Below are 26,077 nucleotides of genomic sequence, written 5' to 3'. Positions count from 1 at the left end.
GTGATGTTAGGGCTAGTTGAAATTGCAGTACGATGGTTCTCCTCACAGGTGAGGGAATTAGTTGAGCACATGCTTGGTGAATATCACTTGGTTGATCTCTCGGAGCAGGACACTGGAGAGGAGAGCTGAATAGATTATGGGAGACAAAAGTGAGAGTGGATTGTAGTTTATGAGCTAGAATTGAACATCTCGACAGACTAAGAATGTACAGCCACTAGGATACGGACAGAGGCAGGCTGCTCTGCATCCTACTCCAACTTAGCTACAGATTGTACACCAGATAATGTGATATAACCAAAGATTTTTGGTATCCATTACTGGATGTTACAGGTTTGACTATACAAAATGCAGCCATAGATTCTTCAACTAACCTGGTATTGGCGATACTGTCTTCGGTCTCGATTCTGGAAAACAGTATATCTTATACATGTTCATGTCCAGTTGCAGGTGGTTCTACAAACACCAGAGAAAGCTCAGAAAGATAATAAAATATAGTAAATCCTGTATAAGATCACTTTTTTCCAGAATCGAGAACGAAGAGAGAGAGTATTGCCAATACCAGGTTTGTTAAATAATCTATGGTGGCGTTTTGTATAGTCAAACCTGTAACGTCCAGTAATGGATGCCAACAATCTTTGGTTATATCACATTATATGGTGTACAATATGTAGCTAACTCCAATTAGGCCTATTGACAGGGGTAATGTGGCATTTCTTATTTGTCAGTATGAATGAAATTAGTGAGTCCTGCCTTGATGACTGCATTAGCTTTACAATACGTGTCCTATAGCAACAGGTCTATTTGTTGAAGCTAGCTAGCTACATTGATAAGATTGCTGCATTCTAAGTAAAGATAGGAGTTATTTTACAGCTTGCATCAACGGGATCATATTTCTATAACGAAATCGATTACAAAAGGAGAAAAAAAACTTTATCCATAGCAGTTTGTCGGAGGGAGATCTCTCTCAAGCTTGTCACCAGTTGTGTTTAGTACCTTAGATACTTAAGAGTTGGCAGACGTGATCAGCAGAGATGGTAACTGGATAGTACACACGTTTTGATTGGTTTGCTGTTTAGTACTTGGCAGCGTTTGCCTGTCCAGCTACTGTAGCGAACATGAAAAAAAAATGCAAGAAATTACATTCCCAACAAACAGAATTGTGTTCAGAATAAATAAATATACACAATATGTAAAAACCAGCTCCTCCCTTAGCAGAGACTGATCATCTCGAAAACTAAAGCAGAGACGATGCTTCCGCCCACCAACTACACTGTATATGTGAATTACATAAAATATAGTATGCTTTAAATGCCAGGATGTTATAATCATTTTGGCTTTTTATCTAATAGAATTCGCTGCACACTTTTCGGGAATTTCATAGCCACAAAGCATTGGAAGAGTTGGGCTGCGAGTTTTCATAGTTAGATCTCTTCAAGTAAACAACAACATAACTTGGAAGATGGCGAATAGCGAAGATTCTGCGGTGGTGTTCAAATGTAAGTCGTTTTTGTTCTCCTTAAAATGACCATGACTATTTTGTCATGACGTTACATCTTTGAAAACAGATCTGCAGCCTGTAATGCCTTTAGCTAGCTAACGTTACATGCTTTAGTAGGACTAGAAGTTATAACTGTTCAAACAGTAACTTCATATTTGACATTAGCCTAGTTAACTAGCTAGCAACCTGTTTTAAATACCAGGGCTTGTGTTCAAACTGTTGCATGGTCTGATGTCAATACCAGGCATTTAATTCAGTGGCGAAAACGGGAGGAGAAATGCCGCAAAAAAAAGGTTTTGAATAAGTCATGTGGCCATACCGCCACTAGCCTACATTGCTATTTTCTACAGCGGTGCTGGTCCCAACACACTTTTGTTCTAGTTCTCCTGATTTGTCATGTTGGTTTATCTGTGTTGAGCCGATTGTAATGTTCATGCTATGCAATATAGGTTTCTAGGAAGATGGATTATTTTAAATATACCTATTCGACCAAAAACAGATCTGGCTAATTAATCTATGGGCCAAATAATGATGATCCAAACTATATATAATAATCTATTGAGCTCACAAGCAACGGAATAATCTATTATTATGGTGGGAGATTATAATACAGTTTTAAGTACCTCAATGGATCATAAAGGAAATCACTCTACAAACTATCACCCGCAAGCACTTAAGGAGATCAGAAAGATCACGGATACATTAGAACTAGTAGATATATGGAGGAGGCTTAATCAAGCTAGCTGTCTTGATTACTTCCTGGTCTCATTCTTGCTGGCATCTTAAATAAAAAAAATAAAAAGTATTAATAGGAGACCGAATGCGATCGGACCACCATCTAATTGGCCTCCATATAACTCTTACAGAGTTCCCACATGGATGGGGATATTGGAAATTTAATCAAAGCCTATTGGATGACCATTTTGTTCTTAACTAAGACAAAATAATTAATTATTTACTTATTTTTGTACAACATAGGTACAGCAGATCCCCTTATTGTATGGGACACTTTCAAATGTACTGCACTTTTAGCTGCCATTCAATACAATACTCATCATTAAAACAAAAGCAGTTTAGGTCAAAAGAGATTAGACTAACAAAGAAAATAAGAGAGGTAACAGCGCAGGTAGATGGTAATAGAACTGTACTATATAGGCACAAAATGGGTTAGAGGAAAAACAAAAAGAATTGGAGGTACTTATTCAAGAACAATCAAGTGTAATGCATTACAAAAATAAAGTGAATTGGATGGAAAATTGTGAAAAATTTGACCAAAAATAATTTACAGAAACTCGTTACAAATGGAGTTATCCATGACTCACCAAATTATATTTTGAAAGAGGAAGCTAAATATTTTAAGCATTTGTTTTATTTTCTCCTCCATTTCCACTGAATGATGTTAACTGTAAGGATGTCTTTCCTAATAATATTATGAATAATAATAATAATGTAAAATTAACACATTTACAGAAAGACCTGTGTGAAGGCCAACTTACAGAAGAGAAACTTTTTGAGGCAATAAAATCTTTTCAGTCTAGAAAAACACCAGGGCTTGACAGTATACCAGTAGAGGTATATCAGACCTTTTTTGATGTACTCAAAGATCCATTATCAGCATGTTTTAATTACTCTTATACAAGTGGTAGACTTTCAGGTATTCAACAAGAAGTTCTGATTTCATTACTACTACTAAAACTACAGATCCAGTCCATGTAAAAAACTGGAGGCCTCATACACTTCAATGATATATTGAAGATAATATATGACAATTACTTGAAACAATTGAACATTATGAAACATTGAAGATACCAGGCTTGGACTTCATAGCAGATTTTGGAAGGCGTTTGATAAAGTACAACTAGAATTTATATATAAATGCCTGGATTACTTTAATTTTGGTGAATCTCTTATACAATGGGTTAAAGTTATTTACAGCGACCCCAGATGTAAAATAGTAAATAATGGTTACTTCTCAGAAAGTATTGAGCTTTTAAGAGGAGTAAAACAAGGCTGTCCGTTGTCTCCATATCTATTTATTATGGCCATTGAAATGCTAGCTATTAAAATTAGATCCAATGAGAACATCAAGGGGTTAGAAATGCAGGGGATTAAAAAAAGTGTCTATGTATACTGATGACTAGTTTTTTCTTAAGTCTGGATCCCTGCAGTCTCATTGAAGATCTTGATCACTTTTCTAGCCTTTCTGGATTAAAACCTAATTATGAAAAGTGTACCATATTACTTATTGGATCGTTAAAAAATAAAGGGTTTACACTACCTTGTAGTTTACCAATAAAATGGGCGGATGGTGAAGTAGACATACTTGGTATTTACATCTCAAAAAACATAAATGAACTTACCACATTTAATTTCAATAGAAAGTTAGCAAAAATAGATAAGATTCTGCAAACATGGAGAGGTAAATACTTGTCTATTTATGGAAAAATCACATGGATTAACTCTTTCGTCCGATCACAGTTTACTTACTTACTAATGGCACTGCCTACTCCAGATATCTTATTTTTTAAATCATATGAGCAAAATATATTTCATTTTATTTGGAATGCTAAGCCAGACCAAATTAACCTTGCCTATTTATATAATGAATATGAGTTTGGGGGGGCTGAAATTATGAAATATTAAAGCTTTATACCTCTCACTAAAAGCTTCACTCATACATAAGTTATACTTAAACCCAAAATGGACCTCCGGAAAAGATTGAACAAATTTTACAACAAATGTTATGGTTAAACTCAAATATACTGATTAATAAAAAAACATTCTTTATGGAAAAAAGTGGTATTATATTTATTAATGATATTATGAATAGATACAGAGGAGTTATGTCACATATGCAGTTATTCCCATATATTTTTTATATCTGCTCAATCCAAATGTACAACCAACTGATTACAGCACTACCACAAAAATGGAGGAGGTAAGTGGAAAAGGGAGAAGGTAGGGAACTTGTTTGCCTGCCATATATTAAAGATACAAATTGGCTGAAAGCATTTGGCATAAATAGAAAAATATACCAGTTTCATCTGAGGACAAAAATGTTGACAGCTGCACCATACAGGTTGCAAAATAAATGGGAGGAGATTCCATGGCATATGGTTTTGAACTTGTCCAAAAAAACTACACTTGATTCAACACTTAGAGTTTTTCCATTTACATTATTATATACAATTCTTGCCATCAACATAATGCTATATATATATGGGGCATACAACAATATTGGCTCTGTAGATTTTGCTGTGAAGAAACAGAATCAATAGATAATTTATTTTGGTATTGCCCCTATGTAGCTTGTTTCTGGACACAGGTTCAGGAATGGTTAAAAAAAATCACAACAATGCACTTAAAATTAACCTTACAAATAGCACTGTTGGGTGATTTGGAAAGCCATAGTCAGTCAATAAATAATATAATAATACTCATAAGAAAGGTTTATCTTTAGCTCACAATCTGTGGATAATATACGATTAGAAAGGTTAAAACATCTTGTAAAACATCACAGCACAATTGAAAAATATATGGCACATGGAAACCAAACAAGGGTAGTCTATGGTGATAGGTGGGATGGGCTGAGAGTGGCTGAGGGTTGGGATTAAAGAGCTTATATTTGGTAATATATTATTGTTATGTGCTTTATATAAACGTACCATGTATGTAAAATGTATGTATATGTAGCAAAATAGCTGTAAAAAAAACTAAGACATTTGTCTTAAACTAAGAAGTGGGGTGGTGGAGGAGTTAATTCAAAAAATATAAAAAAAGTTTATACTTGAATGGTTACAGCCTGCATGGATCTAGCTAGTTTCATTGCCCATAACCTGTTATGGTGAAAGTAATGGTAAGCTGCACTCATTACTGATTCACCTTGGCACTTCCATTTTGAAAAAGTATGTGGCAGTCTAGCTATCTACAGAAAGTAGAGCTGGAGGGGCAGCTGTCACCTGCATGTTTGAAAAAGAAGTGGGAGAACCATAAGCAAAAGTACACGGTACGCTACTGTATGCTATCTTGACATTTATTGCTGTACTGTACTTGGCTAATAAAGTTCCCCTTTTCCCTGAGAGCAACAACACTTTCCCATCAATTTCTTATGCCTCATTGGCACGTTCATGTAAGTGTGAAGATATACACACAACAGTATGAAAAATGTATGCACTCCCTACTGTAAATCTCTCTGGATTAGAGCATCAGTTAAAATGACAAAAATGTAAAAATATATATGTTAGAAAGGTGCAACTATTCCAGAGAAATGTACTACAATTGGTATTTTACAGGACATACATGTAGTGTGTTTGATGCTGAAAGCTATCCTTTTCCAAAATGTTCAGGAGTTGAAAGTTCCCCCCACCGGAGTCAGCATAGAGTGAGCGGAGGCCACAGCCGCATCCTGGAGGTGGTATACGGTGATGGAAGAGGCTCTGTGGGGGCTGTCACTGCATCACCCCACCGGTCATCATCTACTCATCCTCCCTAAGTGCAGCTGTGGGCTCTTCTCCCTTCCAGAAGGGTCCAGATGTGGATGCTGGAGAAGGAGTGTGAGAAGGTGACTGCCAGGGAGGCACGCCTTGTGGCCGTTTTAGAGAAAACCAGTCAGTATCTGGTGTGACTGCCTCATGCAGCGCAACACATCTCCTTCGCATAGAGTTGATCAGGCTGTTGATTGTGACCTGTGGAATGTTGTCCCACTCCCCTTCAATGGCTGTGCAAAGTTGCTGGATATTGGCGGGAACTAGAACACGCTGTTGCACACATCAATCCAGAGCATCCAAACATTCTCAATTGGTGACTGGTGAGTATGCATGCCATGGAAGAACTGGGACATTTTCAGCTTCCAGGAATTGTGTACAGATCCTTGCGACATGGGGCCATGCTAAATTGTCATTCTAAAACATGAGGTGATAGTAGTGGATGAATGGCACGACAATGGGCCTCAGGATGTCGTCATGGTATCTTTGTGCATTCAAACTGCCATCGATAAAATGCAGTTGTGTTCGTAGCTTATGCCTGCCCATACCGTAACCCCACCACAACCATGGGGCACTCTGTTCATAATGTAGACATCAGCAAACATTTCGCCCACACAACGCCATACATGTGGTCTGCTGTTGTGAGGCTGGTTGAACGTACTAACAAATTCTCTTAAATGATGTTGGAGGCCCCTTATTGTAGAGAAAGAACATTAAATTCTCTGGCAACAGCTCGGGTGGACATTCCTTCAATTGCATACTCCCTCAAAACTTCAGACCTCTGTGTCATTGTGTTGCGTGACAAAACTGCATATTTTAGAGCAGACTTTTATTGTCCCCAGCACTGGATGCACCTGTGTCATGATCATGCTGTTTAAACAGCTACTGGATATGGCATACCTGTCAGGGGATGGATTATCTTGGCAAATGAGAAATGCTCACTAACAGATAAGATTTTTTTAAAGTATTGAAACGTGTTACGTTTATATTTTTGTTCAGTGTAGCTATTATTTATTCATTTTGTACTGTTTTGGGTTAAGTCCTTTTTTTAAACCCAAAGTGGATTTCTGTTCTCATTGAAAAGTGTTTCTTGTTTGTAATACTAATAAAAAATGGATATCGGTACATCTACTATTGGTGTGTTTTACTTTCAAAATTTCAACATAAAAAAATGCACTCTCACACCTGAGCCATCTTTTTGCAGGTGCATGATCACAATTAGAAAAAAGAAACCTGCACACCACTCTTGCTAGTATCTTTTTTTATTTTTATTGAAGCTTATGTGTCGGCCTCTTGGCTTTCGTCAGAGATTTTTGTTATACAAAACTAAATAAACCATATTTGGTAAAATAACTATAATGGATTTAATTACTATAGTGCTTTTAATAACAAAGTGATTCAAAAGCAAAAAAGCAATACATCGTCAGGAGTAGCCTAGCTATAGTTGGCTAGGTCAACCAGTAGAGGTCGGCACTCTGCAGACCAGCAATAATGAGGAAAGATCCCTTTGTGGCTGGGTCCGCAGATTATACTGGGCTTGTGGCTGTCTAAAAGCCCCGCTGTTTAAATCTGTCCTGGAACCTGCCATGTCTGGAAGGGTGTGGAGTACCAGCGTTAGCCTACATTGCTGCCATGGCATCCAAAGCCAAAGGTGGGAGTCATGGAGAGGACGGTGTTTCTCTATCATAGGGGAAGGATCTTTTAAATGAACAAAAAGGGTTCTACAAGCAGTTGTTACAACAACAGGAAAATGGCTTCAAGAGCTTTGTCCAAATTCTGATGAACTCCACTAACAAAAGAATGGACGATCTGAGCAGAGAGGTCTAGGACCTTAAGAACAGTGTACAGTTTACCCAGGGAGAGGTGTATGTCCTGAAATAAACTTGCAGCAAGAGGACCACTAAATGTAAGTCCTCTCAAGACGACATCAGCACTCTCATTAAATCATTACTATCAATGACTGAGAAAACAAACGATCTAGGGACAATCCAGGAGGAATAACATTGCTGTGGATAGCATAGCAGTCTTCACATGAGAACTGGGCCGAGTCTGAGGTGAAAGTAAGAAAAATTATCACTGAAAAGCTGGAGATAAATCATACGAAGATTGAGGTAGAGTGCAAGCAACAGGTCTGGAAAACATGTAACCAGACTAGGTGACAGACCCAGGCCGATAGTGGTCAAGTTACTAAGGGTTAAGGACAAGATGGCTGTTCTGGAGAGAGCCAAGAACTTGAGAGGAAGCTACATCTTCCTCAACGAGGACTTCTCTGAAGCTGTGCACCAGAGGTGGGAAGAATTTATCCCAGCTATGAAAGCTGCCAGAGAGCATTGGAACATTGCACCTTTATAACAAAACCGTTTGATATTGCCAATCATTTCAATAACTATTTCACTAGTGAAATGGAAAAACTCAGACATGAATGATAACATTGAACAGTGAACCATCATATTTTTGTATAAAATATCTAATAATGAAAGAGAAGGATTTATGTTTTGAATTTGGTCAATTTCGTGAGGAAGAGGTGGAAAAACTATTGTTCTGATAAGCCACTAGGTATAGACAACCTTGATGGTAAACTATTGAGAATGGTAGTAGTATTGCCAGCCCTTTTTGCTATATCTTTAACCAAAGCCTAAAGGAGTGTGTGTACACAGGCGTGGAAGGAAGCAAAACTGTCTAAAAATTGTCAAGCACCCCTTGCTGGCTCTAACAACCACCCAATCAGTTTGCTGCCTGTTCTTAGTAAACTGATGCAGAGGATTGTGTTTGGATGTCGATTAATGCAGCCCCCCGCACCTCTCTGATTCAGAGGGTTTGGGTTAAATGCGAAAGAAAACATTTCAGTTGAAGGTATTCAGTTGTACAGCTGACTTTCCCTTTCTTTATTTCAAACTGTGCTCTTTCAAAAAAGTTCTTTACCTATATACGTTTTACGGGCTTGTTTTGTTTCTGAGTTCCCAGTTGTCTTGTACGTCGTGGCATACTGCATACTTCATACTTTTTAATAAACAGTATGTGCTAAATAGTACGTAGTACGATTAGTACACAGTATGCAGTTCAAGAAAGTAGCAGGCAAGCCAGATTTCGGACATGGCCCGGGTGAAACTCCGGGGTGCCAATTTCAAAGATATGGAAAAATACTGTAGCCTTTCTTGCTTTAGATTTGCTTTTGTGCACTGTGATCATGTTCCTGACCTGTCAAGATTATTTCCTTCTTGTGGATTTTCTAAACGGATAGCGGAGAAAGTTTCATGAGCGCAGACGTGCCTTCAAGACACCGTGAGATCAGTTTTTCCTTATCGTTTTTTGGAGATCCTCCATGGCCGACTTACCTTTTCTTTTATGGGGGGAAATACTATTTGAATGCGCAAAGACTATAAACTGAACTGAGTCAACTAAAAGGAATTGAAAAGGGAAAAGAAAGAAGAGACTTTTCATTCTAGTTTTGGAGTGCGTCTAAAGTTGAGTAGCCTTAACCAAAACAAAAAGGTAATTTAAGGTTACTGGGTCATTGATGAGGTTTATGGAATATTTGTGTTTATAAAAATTAGGCATTGAAAATATATTATTAGTGGTCGGGTTATTCTTATTATTTCTGAAGCATATTATTTGCGTTGAGAAAATGTTTGTGCTGGGTTTATTGGAATGCATATTATTGAATTGACAAATCACCTACTATGTTCCCATAGTTTTTTCTTGCTATAAGCCCTCTTAAAAATATATTAAATATGATTGTTATAATGTAACAAGCCCTCAATATCCTATAATCCTTAATGAAAAAACAATGCGACGGATACGGCGGCTCCATCCATGCAGCTAGTACTGAAAGTACATTTTCATTAAAGACCTATTTTCTCTCTAGTAAGATTAACCAGACACAAACCAGAGGGCAGAGAGGACAGACGAGATGGTCATGTCTCAAGGTAATCTGAAACTTTCATAGGAGAATCAGCAGTGAAACTAAGCTCGCACGGTGCAAGTCTCATTCCAGACCCTATCTACAGTCCCACTTTGGGGCAGGGGAATGTAGCTTGGACGGAGAACAAACTTTCCTACCCTCCAGTCAAAATCAAATAGAATTTCTTCTTCTGTTGAATTTGACATCAGATAATTGCAGCCCCTTAGGAATGTTGGGCTGGTAATGAAATGCTGGACAGTTTTATCCCATTAGAGTGATTAAAGCCAATACATTATTTACAACTTCAGCTGCTGTTGCTCCTAGAGCTGCCTACTGCCTCAGCTGCATTCCAATAAAGACTAGATTACTGCTCACTCTCCCTCAGGACTGACACACACAGGCCAACTAGCACAATTTCTCACAGAGTGTGTGTGTGACTGAGTAGTGTGACGTGTGTCTAGTGTCAGATAGATTGAGTCACCATGGTGACCGGTGTGTGTGTGTGTGGTTCTCCTTCAGGTCATCCTTGATTGGCTGTGCCAGCAGTAAATTACTTCCTAATTCTAAGTTACAGTATTAGACTCAATCTGTCCTTCACTATCACCAGTGGGAGGCCTTTTATTTATTTTTTTGTTCTTTCTTCTAATCTCTTTTTGTTCTCTCAGTTTTTGTGAACCAGCCACTCACAGAAACTATTCTCTCCACGACTATAGAAAAATATATACTTTTGTTGGCTTGTAGTTAGTCTTTTTTCTGCTCTTCCAAGAAAATCTATGTGTGCTATATTAAAACAGTTTGCCTGTGTTTGCATTGTAAACTGCTGTATGTTACATTTTTACTTAAACCAGAGAGAGAAGGTGATGATAGAGAGACGGAGAGAAAGAGAGAGTGATGAGTACCATGAAAATGAAAGCGCTGAAGGTTGTTTATTGCATGTTCCATTGTGTTGATATTGACCCATGTGTAGTGTGTTGTGAGTACAGCATCTGTGCTGAGTGGACTATCAGGGTCAAGACTAAAATAAGATTTCTAAAAGATCACATAGAAAGACAACCGTTACAATACGCTGGAGCCACCTGGAGTGGTAGCTAACCAATTGCAAATAAATGTAAATAACTCTAGCTAGTTACGCTGGCTAATGTAGCTAAATGTGGGGCAAAACAATTACCTTATGACCTTCTTCGTGGCATTGAAGATTCCCAAAACACAGTGCACCTAAGATCCCAATGACATCACAACAATGGTTGGCTCACCCTGTTTGGATCCGCTGCGGTCGTCGCTAGGCCCGGTGTTGGGCGTGTACTTGGTGTCACGGGTGGCTGCACTGTGTCTCGTCCAATCAAAGTCGTCGTTCTTGTCCTGCGTGAACATGCAGATGGGCTCCTCTTCGAAGCTGCAGTGGAACTCTCCTGAAGCACGGGACAAAAAGAAAACACTGTTGTAGTCATCATAGAAATAGAAATACTAGAACCTCAACATATGTCTATGGTTTTAAAGTCATAGATGAACGCTGCAGTAACTCTCATGAAACACGGACAGAGAAACACTGTTATAGTCATAACACAGTCAAAATGTAGACATAAAAATGTTAAACTAGATAGAACCTCCTCATGGTATCCCTATGGCTATAGTAGATCAAATTAAATTGTATTAGTCACATGTGCCGAATACAACAGATGTAGACTTTACTGTGAAATGCTTACTTACGAGCCCATTCCTAACAATGCAGAGATAAAAAGTAAGGAAAATATTTGCTAAATAAAAAAGGAAATAGAAACACAATAAAATAACCATGATGACATTGGCTACTGAGCCATGAATGAATGGCGCTGGTACTTTCTATAATGGGACCTGCTGTTGTATTCTTGTGTTGATCATGTGAATAAACACATGGGTCAATGGGTACTATTATGCATGTCCACCAATGAGAGCAATAAAGCTGAGTTCTCCCAATGAATAGATTCAGATAGCTGACCATTAATCAATCGAGTGGACCATGCTTGACTGCTATACAATGCATTCTATAAGAGGACATTCTGCTGAAGTTAATCATGTGAAAATCAACACGGGTCGATGCATGTGTTTCTAACAAAGAGAGAGCTCTTAGCCTCGCAAAGCCACCTGATCCTGCGATCTTTCATTAAACATTGCACTGATATCTGTGCAACGTTTAATGTAAGCTCGCGGGATCAGGTAGCTTTGCGAGGCTAAGAGCTATGGCTTGAGGAATGTAATCTCTGACCATGAACAACACTATTGAACCATGAATGGTGGCAGTGTATTATATACTGTAAGTTGAAATGCTGTTGTACTACTGTTGAAAAACACATAGATTGTGAATCAAGAGTGGCAATGGGAAGGCCTAAGGCTAGAGTTCAGAGGTTACTGTGAGGTAACCCCAATGGTATTCTCAAAGAGTATTGGCCGTCATCTCAAGTTTGAGAACACACACACGGGAGCAGAAAGGCTGACAGGCATACAAATACACGCACACACTTGAGAGACCCCATTAAATCTATTTTCTAAGCCTAACACTATCACCTCTCGGACATTCATATATAACTCATTATAATGGCGCCGGAGGAGATACTGCCATTTTACAGGGTCCTAACCAATTGTGCTATTTTGTGTGTTTTTTCACATTGTTTGTAACTTATTTTGTACATAATGTTTCTACTACCGTCTCTTATGACCGAAAATAGCTTCTGGATGTCAGAACAGCGATTACTCACCTCGAACTGGACGAAGATTTTTTCTTTAATGATTCTGACGAGAAGGATATATTGTTGTTCCCAGACCAGGCCCAAATCCCCATCATTCGCATGAAGAGAAGACAGAGATACAACAGACCAACGAGCTCCCGAGTGGCACAACAGTCTAAGGCACTGCATCTCAGTGCAAGAGGGGTCACTACAGTCCCTGGTTCCAATCTAGGCTGTATCACATCTGGCCGTGATTGGGAATCCCATAGGGAGGCGCACAATTGGCCCAGCATCGTCCGGGGTAGGCCGTCATTGTAAATAAGAATTTGTTCTTAACTGACTTGCCTAGTTAAATTACGGTTAAACATATAAAAATACAGGGGTGGCAGATCCGGGTCCTTTGTGAGAATTTATTGGTAAGTGGGTAACCTGCCTCTACCATCCGTCCTGTTGGCCAAAGTGCAATCAATGGAGAATAAACTGGATGAGCTCTGTTTGAGACTATCCTACCAACGGGACATTAAAAACGGTAATATTTTATGTTGTGGCTGAACGACGACATAGATAATATACAGTTTACTGGGTTTTCCATGCATCGGTAAGACGAGGTGTGATGGTGTGTGTCTATTTGTCAATAACAGCTGGTGCGCAATGTCTAATATTAAGGAAGTCTCAAGATTTTGCTCGCCTGAGGTAGAGTACCTCATGATAAGCTGTAGACCACACTATCTACCAAGAAAGTTGTCATCTATATTTTTCATAGCTGTCGATTTACCATCAGAAACCGATGCTGGCACTAAGACAGCACTCAACGAGCTATATAAAGCCATAAACAAAGAAGAAAATCCTCATCCAGAAGCGGCGCTCCTAGTGGCCGGGGACTATAATGCAGGCAAACTTAAATCCCTTTTACCTAATTTCTACCAGCATGTCACGTGCAACCAGAGGAAAAAAACTCTAGACCACCTTTATACCACACACAGATGCGTACAAAGCTCTTCCTCGCCCTCCATTTGGCAAATCTGACCATGATTCTATCCTCCTGATTCCTGCTTATGAGAAAAAACTACAGCAGGAAGTACCAGTGACTCGCTCAATAAGAAAGTGGTCACATAACGTGGATACTAAGCTACAGGACTGTTTTGCTAGCACAGACTGGAATATGTTCCGGGATTCATCCAATAGCATTGAGGAGTATAACACCTCAGTCACTGGTTTCATCAATAAGTGTATCGATGACGTCGTCCCCACAGTGACCGCATGTACATATCCCAACCAGAATTAAAGGTAACATCCGCACCAAACTAAATGCTAGAGCTGCCACATTCAAGGAGCGGGACACTAATCCGGACACTTAAGAAATCACTCTATACCCTCAAACGAACCATCAAACAGGCAAATCAACAATATTGACTAAGATTGAATCTTACTACACCGGCTCTGACTCTTGTCGGATGTGGCAGGGCTTGCAAACTATTACGGACTACAAAGGGAAACCCAGCAACGAGCTTCCCAGTGACGCGAGACTACCAAATGTGCTAAATACCTTTTATGCTTGCTTCTAGGCAAGCAACACTAATGAATGCATGAGATCACCAGCTGTTCCAGACAACTTTGTGATCACGCTCTCCGTAGCCGATGTGAGCAAGACCTTTAAACACGTCAACTTTCACAAGGCCACGGGGCCAGACGGATTACCAGGATGTGTACTCAGAGCATGCGCAGACCAACTTGCAAGTGTCTTCACTGACATTTTCAACCTCTACCTAACCGAGTCTGTAATACCAACATGTTTCAAGCAGACCACCATAGTCCCTGTGCCCAACAACGGCAAGGTAACCTGCCTAAATGATTACCGCCCCATAGCACTCACCTTGGTAGCCATTAAGTGCTTTGAAAGGCTGGTCATGGCTCACATCAACACCATCAACCCGGAAACCCCAGACCCACTCTAATTCACATACCACCCCAACAGATCCACAGATGATGCAATCTCAATTGCACTCCACACTACCCTTTCCCACATGGACAAAATTAACACCTATGTGAGAATGCTTTTCATTGACGACATTTCAGCATTCAACACCATAGTGCCCACAAAGCTCATGACTAAACTTAGAACCCAGGGACTAAACATCTCCCTCTGCAAATAGATCCTGGACTTCCTGACGGGCCACCCTCAGGTGGCAAGGGTAGGCAACAACACATTTGCCACGCTGATCCTCAACACGGTGGCCCCTCGGGGGTGCGTGCTTAGTCCCCTCCTGTACTCGCTGTTCACTCACGACTGCGTGGCCAAGCACAACTCTAACACCATCATTTAGTTTGCTGACGACACAACGGTGGTAGGCCTGATCACCGACAACGATGAGACAGCCTATAGCGAGGAGGTCAGAGACCTCTCCAACATGAGCAAGACAAAGGAGCTAATTGCTGACTACAGGAAAAGGAGGGCCAAACACGCCCCCATTCACATTGATGGAGCTGTAGTGAAGCGGGTCGAGAGCTTCAAGTTCCTTGGTGTCTACATCACCAGCAAACTATCATGGTCCAAACACACCAAGACAGTCGTGAAGGGGGCACGACAACACCTTTTCCCCCTCAGGAGACTGAAAAGATTTGGCATGGGTCCTCAGACCAAAGTCATAGACTGTTCTCTATGCTACTGCACGGCAAGCGGTACCGGAGCACCAAGTCTAGGACCAAAAGGCTCCTTAACAGCTTCTACCCCCAAGTAATAAGACTGCTGAACAATTAATCAAATGGCTACCTGGACTATTTGCATTGCTGTTAATTATCAATGCATTGTCACTTTACCCCTACCTACATGTACATATTACCTCGACAAACCTGTACTCCGGCACATTGACTCTGTACCGGTACCCCCTGTATATAGCCTCGTTATTGTTATTTCATTGTGTTACTTTTTTTTCTTTAATGTATTTAGTAAATATTTTCTTAACAATTTTTTTTTAAACTGCATTGTTGATTAAGGGCTTGTAAGTATTCAGCGCATGTGACAAATACAATTTTATTTTATATGGAACAATATAATATGAGATCAATACCATATAATCAGAAGACATTTAGAAATAGAACTGTCCTCAAAGGGTGGGTAAAAAAACAGCATTTAGATTCTAGATACAGGAGCGTGCGATAAATATTCATTGATTTATTAAAAGGTAGCTGGGAGCAGTTTGGAGTGGCGACCTCGGTGGAGGCAGGAGCTCGAGGCTTTACACACGTAGTGGAGAGAAGATGAGGAGGAGAGAGGGAGTGATTGAGAGAGAGAGGAGTGAGAGAAAAAGGGAGAGCAAGACACACACACACACACACACACACACACACACACACACACACACACACACACACACACACACACACACACACACACACACACACACACACACACACACACACACACACACACAGAGAGAGTGTGTGTGTGGCCCAGCTAAGACAGCCAGAAAGAGAGAGATGGGCCTCAGCTCTTGACTCCTCTCCCCTCCAGCCTTCAGGCATGCAGATCTAAATGGGGGTCTGGCCCCTAGAGTCTCGCTGGTAATGTCAATCCACTGTAAGCTAAGCTAAATGGACCTGGGCCTTACTGGAGATAGAAGGGGGATTAGGAGGGGAGGACTGGGGGGGAATGAGGTGATGAGGACGAGGAGATGGAAAATGGGGAGGAGGACGAGGAGGGGGTTTGGAGGGGAGGATCAGCGAGGAGGAGGTGTGCAGATCAGATGTGTAGTTTAGATAAGATTGGCTGCGATCTATAGGGGGCTTGATAATGATGCTGGTAATGATTATATTTGGGATTTGTATGCGGTAATGGCTGCTAACCCAACACATTAACACAATACACTTCGGCAAATGAGTGCTTGTGAAGTAGGAAGTAGTAAATGTGGAGTTTCCTGTAATAAGATACTGTAGCGGGAATGTACATGGCACCTGATTATCACATAATGTGCGAAACATTGGAGAGAACACATGAAATGCATTACTAACAAGCACTATACACATGCATGCACGCACACACCCACCCACCCTTCACCCCATGCCCACATCTACACACAATGAAAATTACTATCTCTCCTCCACACATTGTTCCTACAGAATATTAAGCAGCTCTTCCCAGTGTAGTTACAGTGAGCTCCAAAAGTATTGGCGCAGTGATCCATTTTTGTTGTTTTAGCTCCATACTCCAGCACTTTGGATTTGAAATGACTATGAGGTTAAAGTGTAGACGGTACAAATCATACCCCCAAGACATGTTAACCTCTTACCACTACAACAGGGCACAAAATAATCTGAAACACAACCAAAACAAATGCATCCAACAAAGGTGTAGAGTCACAAACTTGATGTAGTCATTGCGTACTATGAATATGGGACCAATTACTTCACTTTTTACTACTTTAATACACGTACAGTATAAGTGAATTTGTCCCAATACTTTTTGTCCCCTAAAATGTGGGACTACGTACAAAAAGCTCTGTAATTTCGGTTCACCTGATATGAATGAAAATACCCTCAAAAGCTGGCAGTCTGCACTTTAACTTCCTAGTCATTGTATCATTTCGAATCGAAAGTGCTGGAGTACAAAGCCAAAACAAACAAAAAATGGTCACTGTCCCAATACTTTTGGAGCTCACTGTATATAGAAAATTACAGTAGAACTACTCCACAGGACTCTCCACAACCAACAAGTCTCCATGTTCCTCCCAGGGCTTATCAGCTCTGCCTAGTTCAGGTCTGAGGGATGTTCCTCATAAAGTTCAGAAACATGCTAAGTGATTGGTCAGACTTAATGAATAAATAAAGCTGTCACTTACTCAGGTGAGGGTTGACAGGAGCTGAAAAACAAAATGGCAGAAAGAGAGGGAGAGAAAGCTATTAGTAAACAATACAATAGTGTTCCATCATTTAAACAGCAGTTTGCTGACAATGGTTTGGGTTTTGTCTTTGACGTGTGCTGACTCACAATAGATCATAACGTCATAGTACACAAACAGTGTGCACCTTAACGTTATTAACAGAAAGATGTAATGACTGAAAATAAGAAGCATCTGGTAAACTTTGAAGTCTGTTTCCTGATGGCCATCATCTCAACTTCTACATTCTCTCAGAGTACAATTAGCTGTAGAGTTTCAATCCCCCATTGGAAGTGGAAATGTTAATCAACTTTTAAATGTCATAACTGATAGAGAAATCATCTCCAGTGCAGCATACACAATCATTATCAGAGTTAAATATTGGAAGGGATCCAATAACAAATGAAAGACATTTGAAATAAGAGGATACTGTACAAATCTGAAATCTGTCCACACGCACGCATGCACGTACACACACACTTCCCCCTCTTTGCTATCTCTATCTACTGTGTGAGATTGGGATTACTAAGAATAGCCCGACCACATTAATGAGCTTATAAATAAAACAGATTATCACTATTACCCTTTACTTGCCTTGCTGATGTCCTTAACCAAGGTGACTTCCACTAACAAGCGCCCTAACTTAATTAAATGCATGTGAGGCACAGAATGTGTGAATATGTGAAGTGATGAGGAAAAACGTAAGGCCTTGTATAACTTTTAACTAGGGCCTAGAGTTTTTCCTGGTCACATAGACAGGAAAAACTCAACCCTATAAATGATATCCGGCAACCCACTGGTGACCTGTCTGTCATACCATCCTCATCACGACAGTTACATAAACACGAGAAGAACTACTGCGGTGAAATTCCACATAAGATGGATGCTCCAGTCCAGTACAGTGTTCCTCTATTAAAATACCCGTCAGGGTCATTATGCATTCCACCTGCCTCTTCTCTGCCTGGCTTCTTCAACATTCCTCATTGATCATTTCAGAGGGTTTAGCTCCGTGGCAAACACAGAAACGTCAAGGGTAAAAAAACACGGTTTGTTTCAATATAAACCAGTTAGCCCTGCAGTAAATGTTTTGCGGAGTAAATACAATTTAAGCTGTCAGGAAGATGCATGACGTTTTTAATGATCGATTCCTGTCCCTGTGAATAGATGTGATACATCAGCTTAACTGCACAACTGTGTTACCTTTTACCAATGTTAGGTTCTAAATGAACCAAGTAAAAACTCACGGACGATTAGTAAAGCTCAAACCAAGTTTATTCACCCACTGGGTCATACAGCTGCATAAGACAAAGACATGGTTCCACCAGCCCCAGTATATATACCCCAATTTGCGTGTGGTGTCCTCCTTCCCTTTAAACATTACATCTTCATTGCTAGGCAGGAAGTTAAGTGACGTGGGCAATAAACTGTTCCTTCTCCCTTAATGTGACCTGAGCTGACCTTGGCCCCCATTCCTCACTAAACCACCTCTCTCCACCCTTATCAGTGACTGCAACCATGTGATTGCCTTTCCTTTACTCAGTACATTCCAAGCTTAATTGCCTCCACTATACACATTCCTCGTACAAATAACCATTAACTTCTGGTCTAGAAACCTGACTATGGGACTCATTATTTCAAGTTTAGGAGTCAGAACCCATCACCAACAATGATTGATGGAACACAGCGATGAATTGATTTGAATCCACTCGATTAAAACAAGCAATAACAAATCATCCCCACAAAGAAAACATGTGTAAAGGAATATTGATTAAGAATTGAAGGGCCAGTCGGGTCTCTTATACACTGAGGCAAACTGAAAGGCCTGAGCGAACGTTATAGAATATGTAATAGAACACATTTTTCTGACTCATTGTTGCCATTTAGCTACAAGGACAGCTGTTTCTCAATCCATAACAATAAAAGGGAGAAGGACAGGAAATAAGAGATAGTAGAACAGAGGAAAGAGGAGAGGAAGGGGAAGGGAGAGGATGATGGACTATAACTAAAAGTGTCTGAAGTTGGAAAGAGGAGGGGGGAGGAAAGAGAATAGGAAAGGAGGGGGGAAGACAATAGACAAGAGGAGAGGATGATAAGAGAGGAGAAGAAAGGAGAAGAGAGGAGTGGACAGAAAAGGAGAGAATAAAAGCAATAAGGACAGTTTTAATCTTTCTGGACAGTTTCACACATCACCATCACTGTAGCATGATGTACTACAGTACTCATAAAGCCAAAACACGACCAAACGTGAAGGCAATTCTTTTATAAAGGCTTCCATATTCCATTGAAACCAGTAGCCTATTTCTTTCATGATCTATTGGTTTTAAAATCAACTTTCTTTTATTGTCCAGTAGCCAAAAGGCACAATTCTAGTCATATTACAACTTTCTAAAGGATATTTTCATCACTGTCTCAAGAAACCAACGGTGCGCTTTTGACAACAGTGTTTTCCCGCTAATTGCATTATGGAACGCACATTCGCGCATAGCCTACTGCATTGCTGCACTTATGTAAATCAAATCAAATCAAATGTATTTATATAGCCCTTCTTATATCAGCTGATATCTCAAAGTGCTGTACAGAAACCCAGCCTAAAACCCCAAACAGCAAGCAATGCAGGTGTAGAAGCACGGTGGCTAGGAAAACTCCCTAGAAAGGCCAAAACCTAGGAAGAAACCTAGAGAGGAACCAGGCTATGAGGGGTGGCCAGTCCTCTTCTGGCTGTGCCGGGTGGAGATTATAACAGCACATGGCCTAGATGTTCAAATGTTCATAAATGACCAGCATGGTCAAATAATAATAATCATAGTAGTTGTCGAGGGTGCAACAAGTCAGTAACACAAGAGTAAGTGTCAGTTGGCTTTTTCATTGCCGATCTTTGAGAGTATCTCTACCGCTCCTGCTGTCTCTAGAGAGTTGAAAACAGCAGGTCTGGGACAGGTAGCACGTCCGGTGAATAGGTCAGGGTTCCAGCAGGTCTGGAACATCATTATGTAAAGACATAATAGTTTATCAACATTTTGAAGCTAAACGTTCTGATCTGTTGCATCAGCATCATTGCTTTTTGTAATTTCTTCTATGTAGCCTAGGCCTACTGGTTGTATGAATCTGGGATCTATCATCCCAGAAATGTCCCAGTTTGTTTGGAAAAGGCTACTTATATCACACACAGAACGAGAAGCTGACCAATAGACTAGGTCAACTTTTGTACTATGAGGGATAGTAGATTGACATAGGCTAGTGATTTTGCTGTTCATTACTCATCTTGTTGGCTGAGGAAAAGCAAAAGTGTAGTTATTCTAACTGCACACTGTGTTAATCCTCGAATTGCATGTTCTGTTAAAATAGGTTAATAACTATAATTTAAATGTGATTTCTGTCATTCTGAGCATCGTGGGTGGACACCCTAATCAGGTTACACACCCAATGCATACTGGTAAATTAACCTCTTGACGGTCGCCTAGGATAGGGGGCGCCACAGCGCATTTTGAAAGAAATTCGTGCCCATTTTAAACGGCCTACTACTCAAACTCAGAAGCTAGGATATGCATATAATTAATACTTGTGGATAGAAAACACCCTAAAGTTTCTAAAACTGTTTGAATGGTGTCTGTGAGTATAACAGAACTCATATGGCAGTCAAAACCCCGAGACAGATCAAAACAGGAAGTGGAATTCTGAATTGCGGACTCAACTTCATCACGTTGCCGTCAACGTGAGCTATGGTTCATTGAGCACTTCCTATTGCTTCCACTAGATGTCCCCAGTCTTTACAAAGTGATTTGAGTCTCCTACTGTGAAAACTGACAGAATGACACGCTGTGGAACGTGGTCACACGGAGAGGGCCATCACCATTATGACGCCGGCGCCACTGGCTACCCTCCCCTTTCGAAACGTTTATAAAGACAATGCAATCGTCCCCCTTGAATCTTATTGGAGCTCTGGTTGAAAAAGGCCCTAAAGATTTATGTTATACAACGTTTGACATGTTTGAACGAACCTAAATAAGAAAAAAATGCATTTTGTTGAAAGAATAGTCCCGCGGCCACGGAGCTTTTGGTGCAGCCTTCAGAACGCGCTAACAACAACAAGCTAATGGAACATAAAGGATTAACTTTTTCGAATGAAAATACATTTGTTGTGGACCTGGGATTCCTGGAAGTGCCTAAGGATGAAGATAATCAAAGGTAAGGGATTATTGACAATAGTATACAAGACTAGATTTGATATGCGATTGTTCCAAGATGGCGCTGACCTGTATTGCTAGCCTATTGTTCTGAGTATCGCATCCCCTTTTATCGCAAAGTGTGATTACCCAGTAAAGTTATTTTTAAATCTGGCATTACAGGTGCTTTCAAGAGATATTCATCTATAAATCTTAGAATGACAATATTACATTTTAAAAATGTTTTCGAATATTAATTTAGTAAATTGTAGCGCTGTTTCATCGGATGCATTTGAGGGAAAATAGTTAGTCAACGTTACGCACCGATGTAAAATGCTGTTTTTATATATAAATATGAACTTTATCGAACAAAATAATGTATGTATTGTGTAACATGATGTCCTAGGTGTGTCATCTGATGAAGATTGTCAAAGGTTAGTGCTGCATTTAGCTGTTTTTTGGTTATTTGTGATGCATGTGGTTGGTCGGAAAATGGCTATGTGGCTACTTTTACGATATACTCCTCTAACATAATCTAATGTTTTGCTTTTGCTGTAAAGCCTTTTTGAAATCGGACAACGTGGTTCGATTCAGGAGAGGTGTATCTATAAAACGATATCATTTGAAAAAAAAAATGAAATTAGTTTTTAGTAAATTTTGTTATGCTAATGGCGATAGGATTTTTCGCTGGATGAGGCCGCACAGGGGTTAAAATGATGCCGGTCAAATGTCCATCACCACATTTTCTGAATGGAAACCCTATATTCGGGATCTTACTAAACACGTTCCTAAAGCTAACCCTATAGTGTCCCGTCTCCTTGTTAATACAATCACCTTCATCTTGAAAGTGTTTAATGTATATTACTCTTCTTCGATATTCTCTTTCTTTTAGTCCAAGAGCCCTTTGACAAAGTCCAGCTAATAAAGAGTTGTTTATTATGAAGTTATACTGTAACTGAGCATGGCTGTACACGAGACAGTTCTATGACTTGACCGGCCTAGACATTCTATATTGTGTTAGGGCTGGGTAGGGCCTGTTTTTTCATCAATAACTAGAATACAGGCAGGGCTCGGGTATCACTAAATTGATCACTAACATTTTGAAGCTGAGCCATTTGCTCGTGCTCTGCTGTGCAGTACAGTCATATCTGACTAAGATCAAAACATGGTGCCAGATGGGCTTCAACCTCACCAAATATAAGACAGGAGAGATTATTGTCAGAGTTTAAAGTGACGAAAAGTAGCTAACAGCTAACTGCTCTTTCATGTCTCTTCATTGAGCAGAGCAGCCCCAACAGAGCCATGTCAGAATATTTTTGTTGTTGTTTGCATCTCAATATTACACTTTATATACATCACAGAAGACTGAAATATAACAAAACCGTTTGACATAGAAACACCGGATTTTCGCCTTTATAAAAAATTATATGTTTTTGAATTATGAAATTATAAAATACATTAATCATATTCCACCCATTAGGCCACAAGGGGGAGATTTGGTCATTTGATTGCAGGAAAGGGCTACATGCTATAGCTGTGGGCCTGCGAAACAGATGCTGCTGAATTTCTGACAGAGTTCTATTATTTTATTCTCTAGTGAGCACTCCCAGGCTGTTCTCTCCACACTCTCCTTCGCCCTCTCTTTCCCCCTTTCTTTCCACACTCCCCTTCCCCCTCTCTTTACCCCTTTCCACCTCTACCTCTTTTTCAGGCCTTGCTTATGAAAATATGCTAAGTTTGACTGTTATTTTACTTGCAACCTCTGAGTCACACAGCCTCAGTTTTAATGAATGTGTGGTTCAGTCATATCTTCCCCCCTCTGCCCTTCAACACCTTCACCCACAAGCACACACACACACACAAACACAAGCGCACACACACACACACACGAAAATGACTGTTAATCTGGGTAAGGTGTTGGGGGATGTGTTCTAGATCATCCTCTCAGCCAATCAGGGCTGTGTATGTAAATATCTTCAAATTTGTTTCCTAATGCCCACACGATTAGACTGAGCATTTCAAGGGCCAAAAGGAGGCTCAGGGAAATAAATGATGACAAATATGTTTTGGAGTTATTTTCATTAAATAAAACACACACAGTGATGATTTAAGAATTAAGAGAATAATATATTTCCATCTCTATCTCGTACAGTAATTGTTTTTTGAAAGTGAAAAGTGAACCGAGTTAGCCTATGACAAGACGAAATAGGCCTAATGAAAATTAGCACAGCATGCTTAAAAATAATTTGGTCTGATTGTCCAGGTTTAGACAGTGAAGGAAAATGAAGACTCAAGTTTTTAAATTAGTCTTTTCACACCACTGACAAGACAGTCCAATGTCTGTAAACAAGACGCTGTAGTTGCCAAACAATAAGTTGTGAATGTCCCATCAAAGACATTGCGTTCATTGTAGCATAGTCATTTGAGGTGCCTTCTTGAACACTATAGGCTGAAAATTGTGTCATACTGTGTGAACTATGGGTGCTAAGAGCTTCCAGGCAAGCTGTGAAACCATTTCTCAATGGCACTTGTGTGCATTTCATCATGGAGAGTAAACGGTTCAATCAATAATCAAGTTAGTTAGGGATAGTGCTTATGAGTGTACTCTTCGCTTGTACACTTGCAGGTACACTTCTTAGCAATGTCTTGTACAAATGCCCTGTACTGAGTCAGTATACTCTAATGCATTACTAGACTAACTAGATTTGACAATCTACTGGAGTTCTAGAAATAAGTGGAAGCTTGGTATGTGATTACAGTTAGTGTTTCCCAAATGGCACCCTATTCACTATGTAGTGCACTACTTTTGACCAGAGCCCAGCCCTGGTCAACCCAATACGGAAAAGTAATATATAGCCCTATTTGGTCTTATATATCAAAGAAGTGACGTATATTTAAAAATATATTATTATATATTTAAGACCCATATATAAATGTGACATACAGTGCATTCGGAAAGTATTCAGACCCCCTTGACTTTTCCGCATTTTGTTGCGTTACAGCCTTATTCCAAAATTGATTAAATTGATTTTTTCCCATCAATCTACACACGATACCCCATAATGACAAAACAAACACAGGTTTTTAGAAATGTTTGCACATTTATTAAAGATAAAACACTGAAATATCACATTTACATTAGGTATTCAGACCCTTTATTCAGTACTTGTTGAAGCACCTTTGGCAGCGATTAAAGCCTTGAGTCTTCTTGGGTATGACGCTACAAGCTTTGCACACCTGTATTTGGGGAGTTTCTCCCATCCCGAGAGCTCTGGATTAGGTTTTCATCAAAGATCTCTCTATACTTTGCTCTGTTCATCTTTCCCTGGATCCTGACTAGTCTCCCAGTCCCTGCCACTGAAAAACATCCCCATAGCATGATGCTGCCACCACCATCCCTCACCGTAGGGATGGTATTGGCCAGGTGATGAGTGGTGCTTGGTTTCCTCCAGACGTGACGCTTGGCATTCATACCAAAGAGTTCAATCTTGGTTTCATCAGACCAGATCATTTAGTTTCTCATGGTCTGAGAGTCTTTTAGGTGCCTTTTGGCAAACTCCAAGCGGGCTGTCATGTGGCTTTTACAGAGGTGTGGCTTCTGTCTGGCCACTCTGAAATAAAGGCCTGATTGGTGGAGTGCTACAGAGATGGTTGTCCTTCTGGAAGGTTCTCCCATCTCTACAGAGGAACTATGGAGCTCTGTCAGAGTGACCATTGGGTTTCTGGTCTCCTCCCTGACTAAGGCCCTTCTCCCCCGATTGCTCAGTTTGGCGGGGGAGCCATCTCTAGGAAGAGTCTTGGTGGTTCCTGTCACCATCGCCGTAATAACATTCAGACCAAAGCGCAGCGTGATATGGGTTCCACATGTTTATTGAATGAAACGCACAAAAACAAAGAACGAACGAAACGTGAAGCAAATTAAGTGCTCACAGGCAACTACACATAAACAAGATCCCACAAAACACAGTGGGGAAATGGCTGCCTAAATATGATCCCCAATCAGAGACAACGAAAAACAGCTGCCTCCGATTGGGGACCATACCAGGCCAACATAGAAATAAACAACCTAGATTACCCACCCTAGTCACACCCCGACCTAACCAAAATAGAGAATAAAAAGGCTCTCTATGGTCAGGGCGTGACAGTACCCCCCCAAAGGTGCGGACTCCAGCCGCAAAACCTGACTCTATAGGGGAGGGTCCGGGTGGGCATCTAGCGTCGGTGGCGGCTCCGGTTCAGGTCGTAACCCCCGCCCAGACCGCGGATCCGGCCATGGCACCGGGCTGAACGCCGTGCCTGGACTGGGCACTGGCGCAGAAGAAGGCTCCGACCATGGAGCTGGGTTGGACGCCGTGCCTGGACTGGGCACCGGTGCAGAGGAAGGCTCCTGCCTTGGATCGGGACTGGACGCCGTGCCTGGACTGGGCACCGGCGCAAAGGAGGGCTCCGGCCATT

The 26,077-nt window shown here is 40.5% G+C and overlaps 1 protein-coding gene across 2 annotated transcripts in view; it reads right to left on the bottom strand.

The window, feature by feature from the left end:
• The window catches only part of LOC106571582 (MAM domain-containing glycosylphosphatidylinositol anchor protein 2), a 419,589-nt gene that overhangs the window by 23,046 nt on the left and 370,466 nt on the right, over positions 1-26,077 (bottom strand). For both annotated transcript variants that reach the window (XM_014144813.2, XM_014144816.2), the window contains exons 13-14: positions 17,421-17,441; positions 11,137-11,292 (exon numbers count right to left, since the gene is read on the bottom strand). In XM_014144813.2, coding sequence (XP_014000288.1) covers positions 11,137-11,292; positions 17,421-17,441 — 177 coding nt within the window. The remainder of the gene's footprint in view (positions 1-11,136; positions 11,293-17,420; positions 17,442-26,077) is intronic.

Source organism: Salmo salar, chromosome ssa15 (assembly GCF_905237065.1).
Source record: "Salmo salar chromosome ssa15, Ssal_v3.1, whole genome shotgun sequence".
Lineage (NCBI taxonomy): Eukaryota > Metazoa > Chordata > Actinopteri > Salmoniformes > Salmonidae > Salmo > Salmo salar.
The sequence above is the reverse complement of the archived record's forward strand: the minus strand, read 5'-3'. Positions and strand labels throughout refer to the sequence as shown.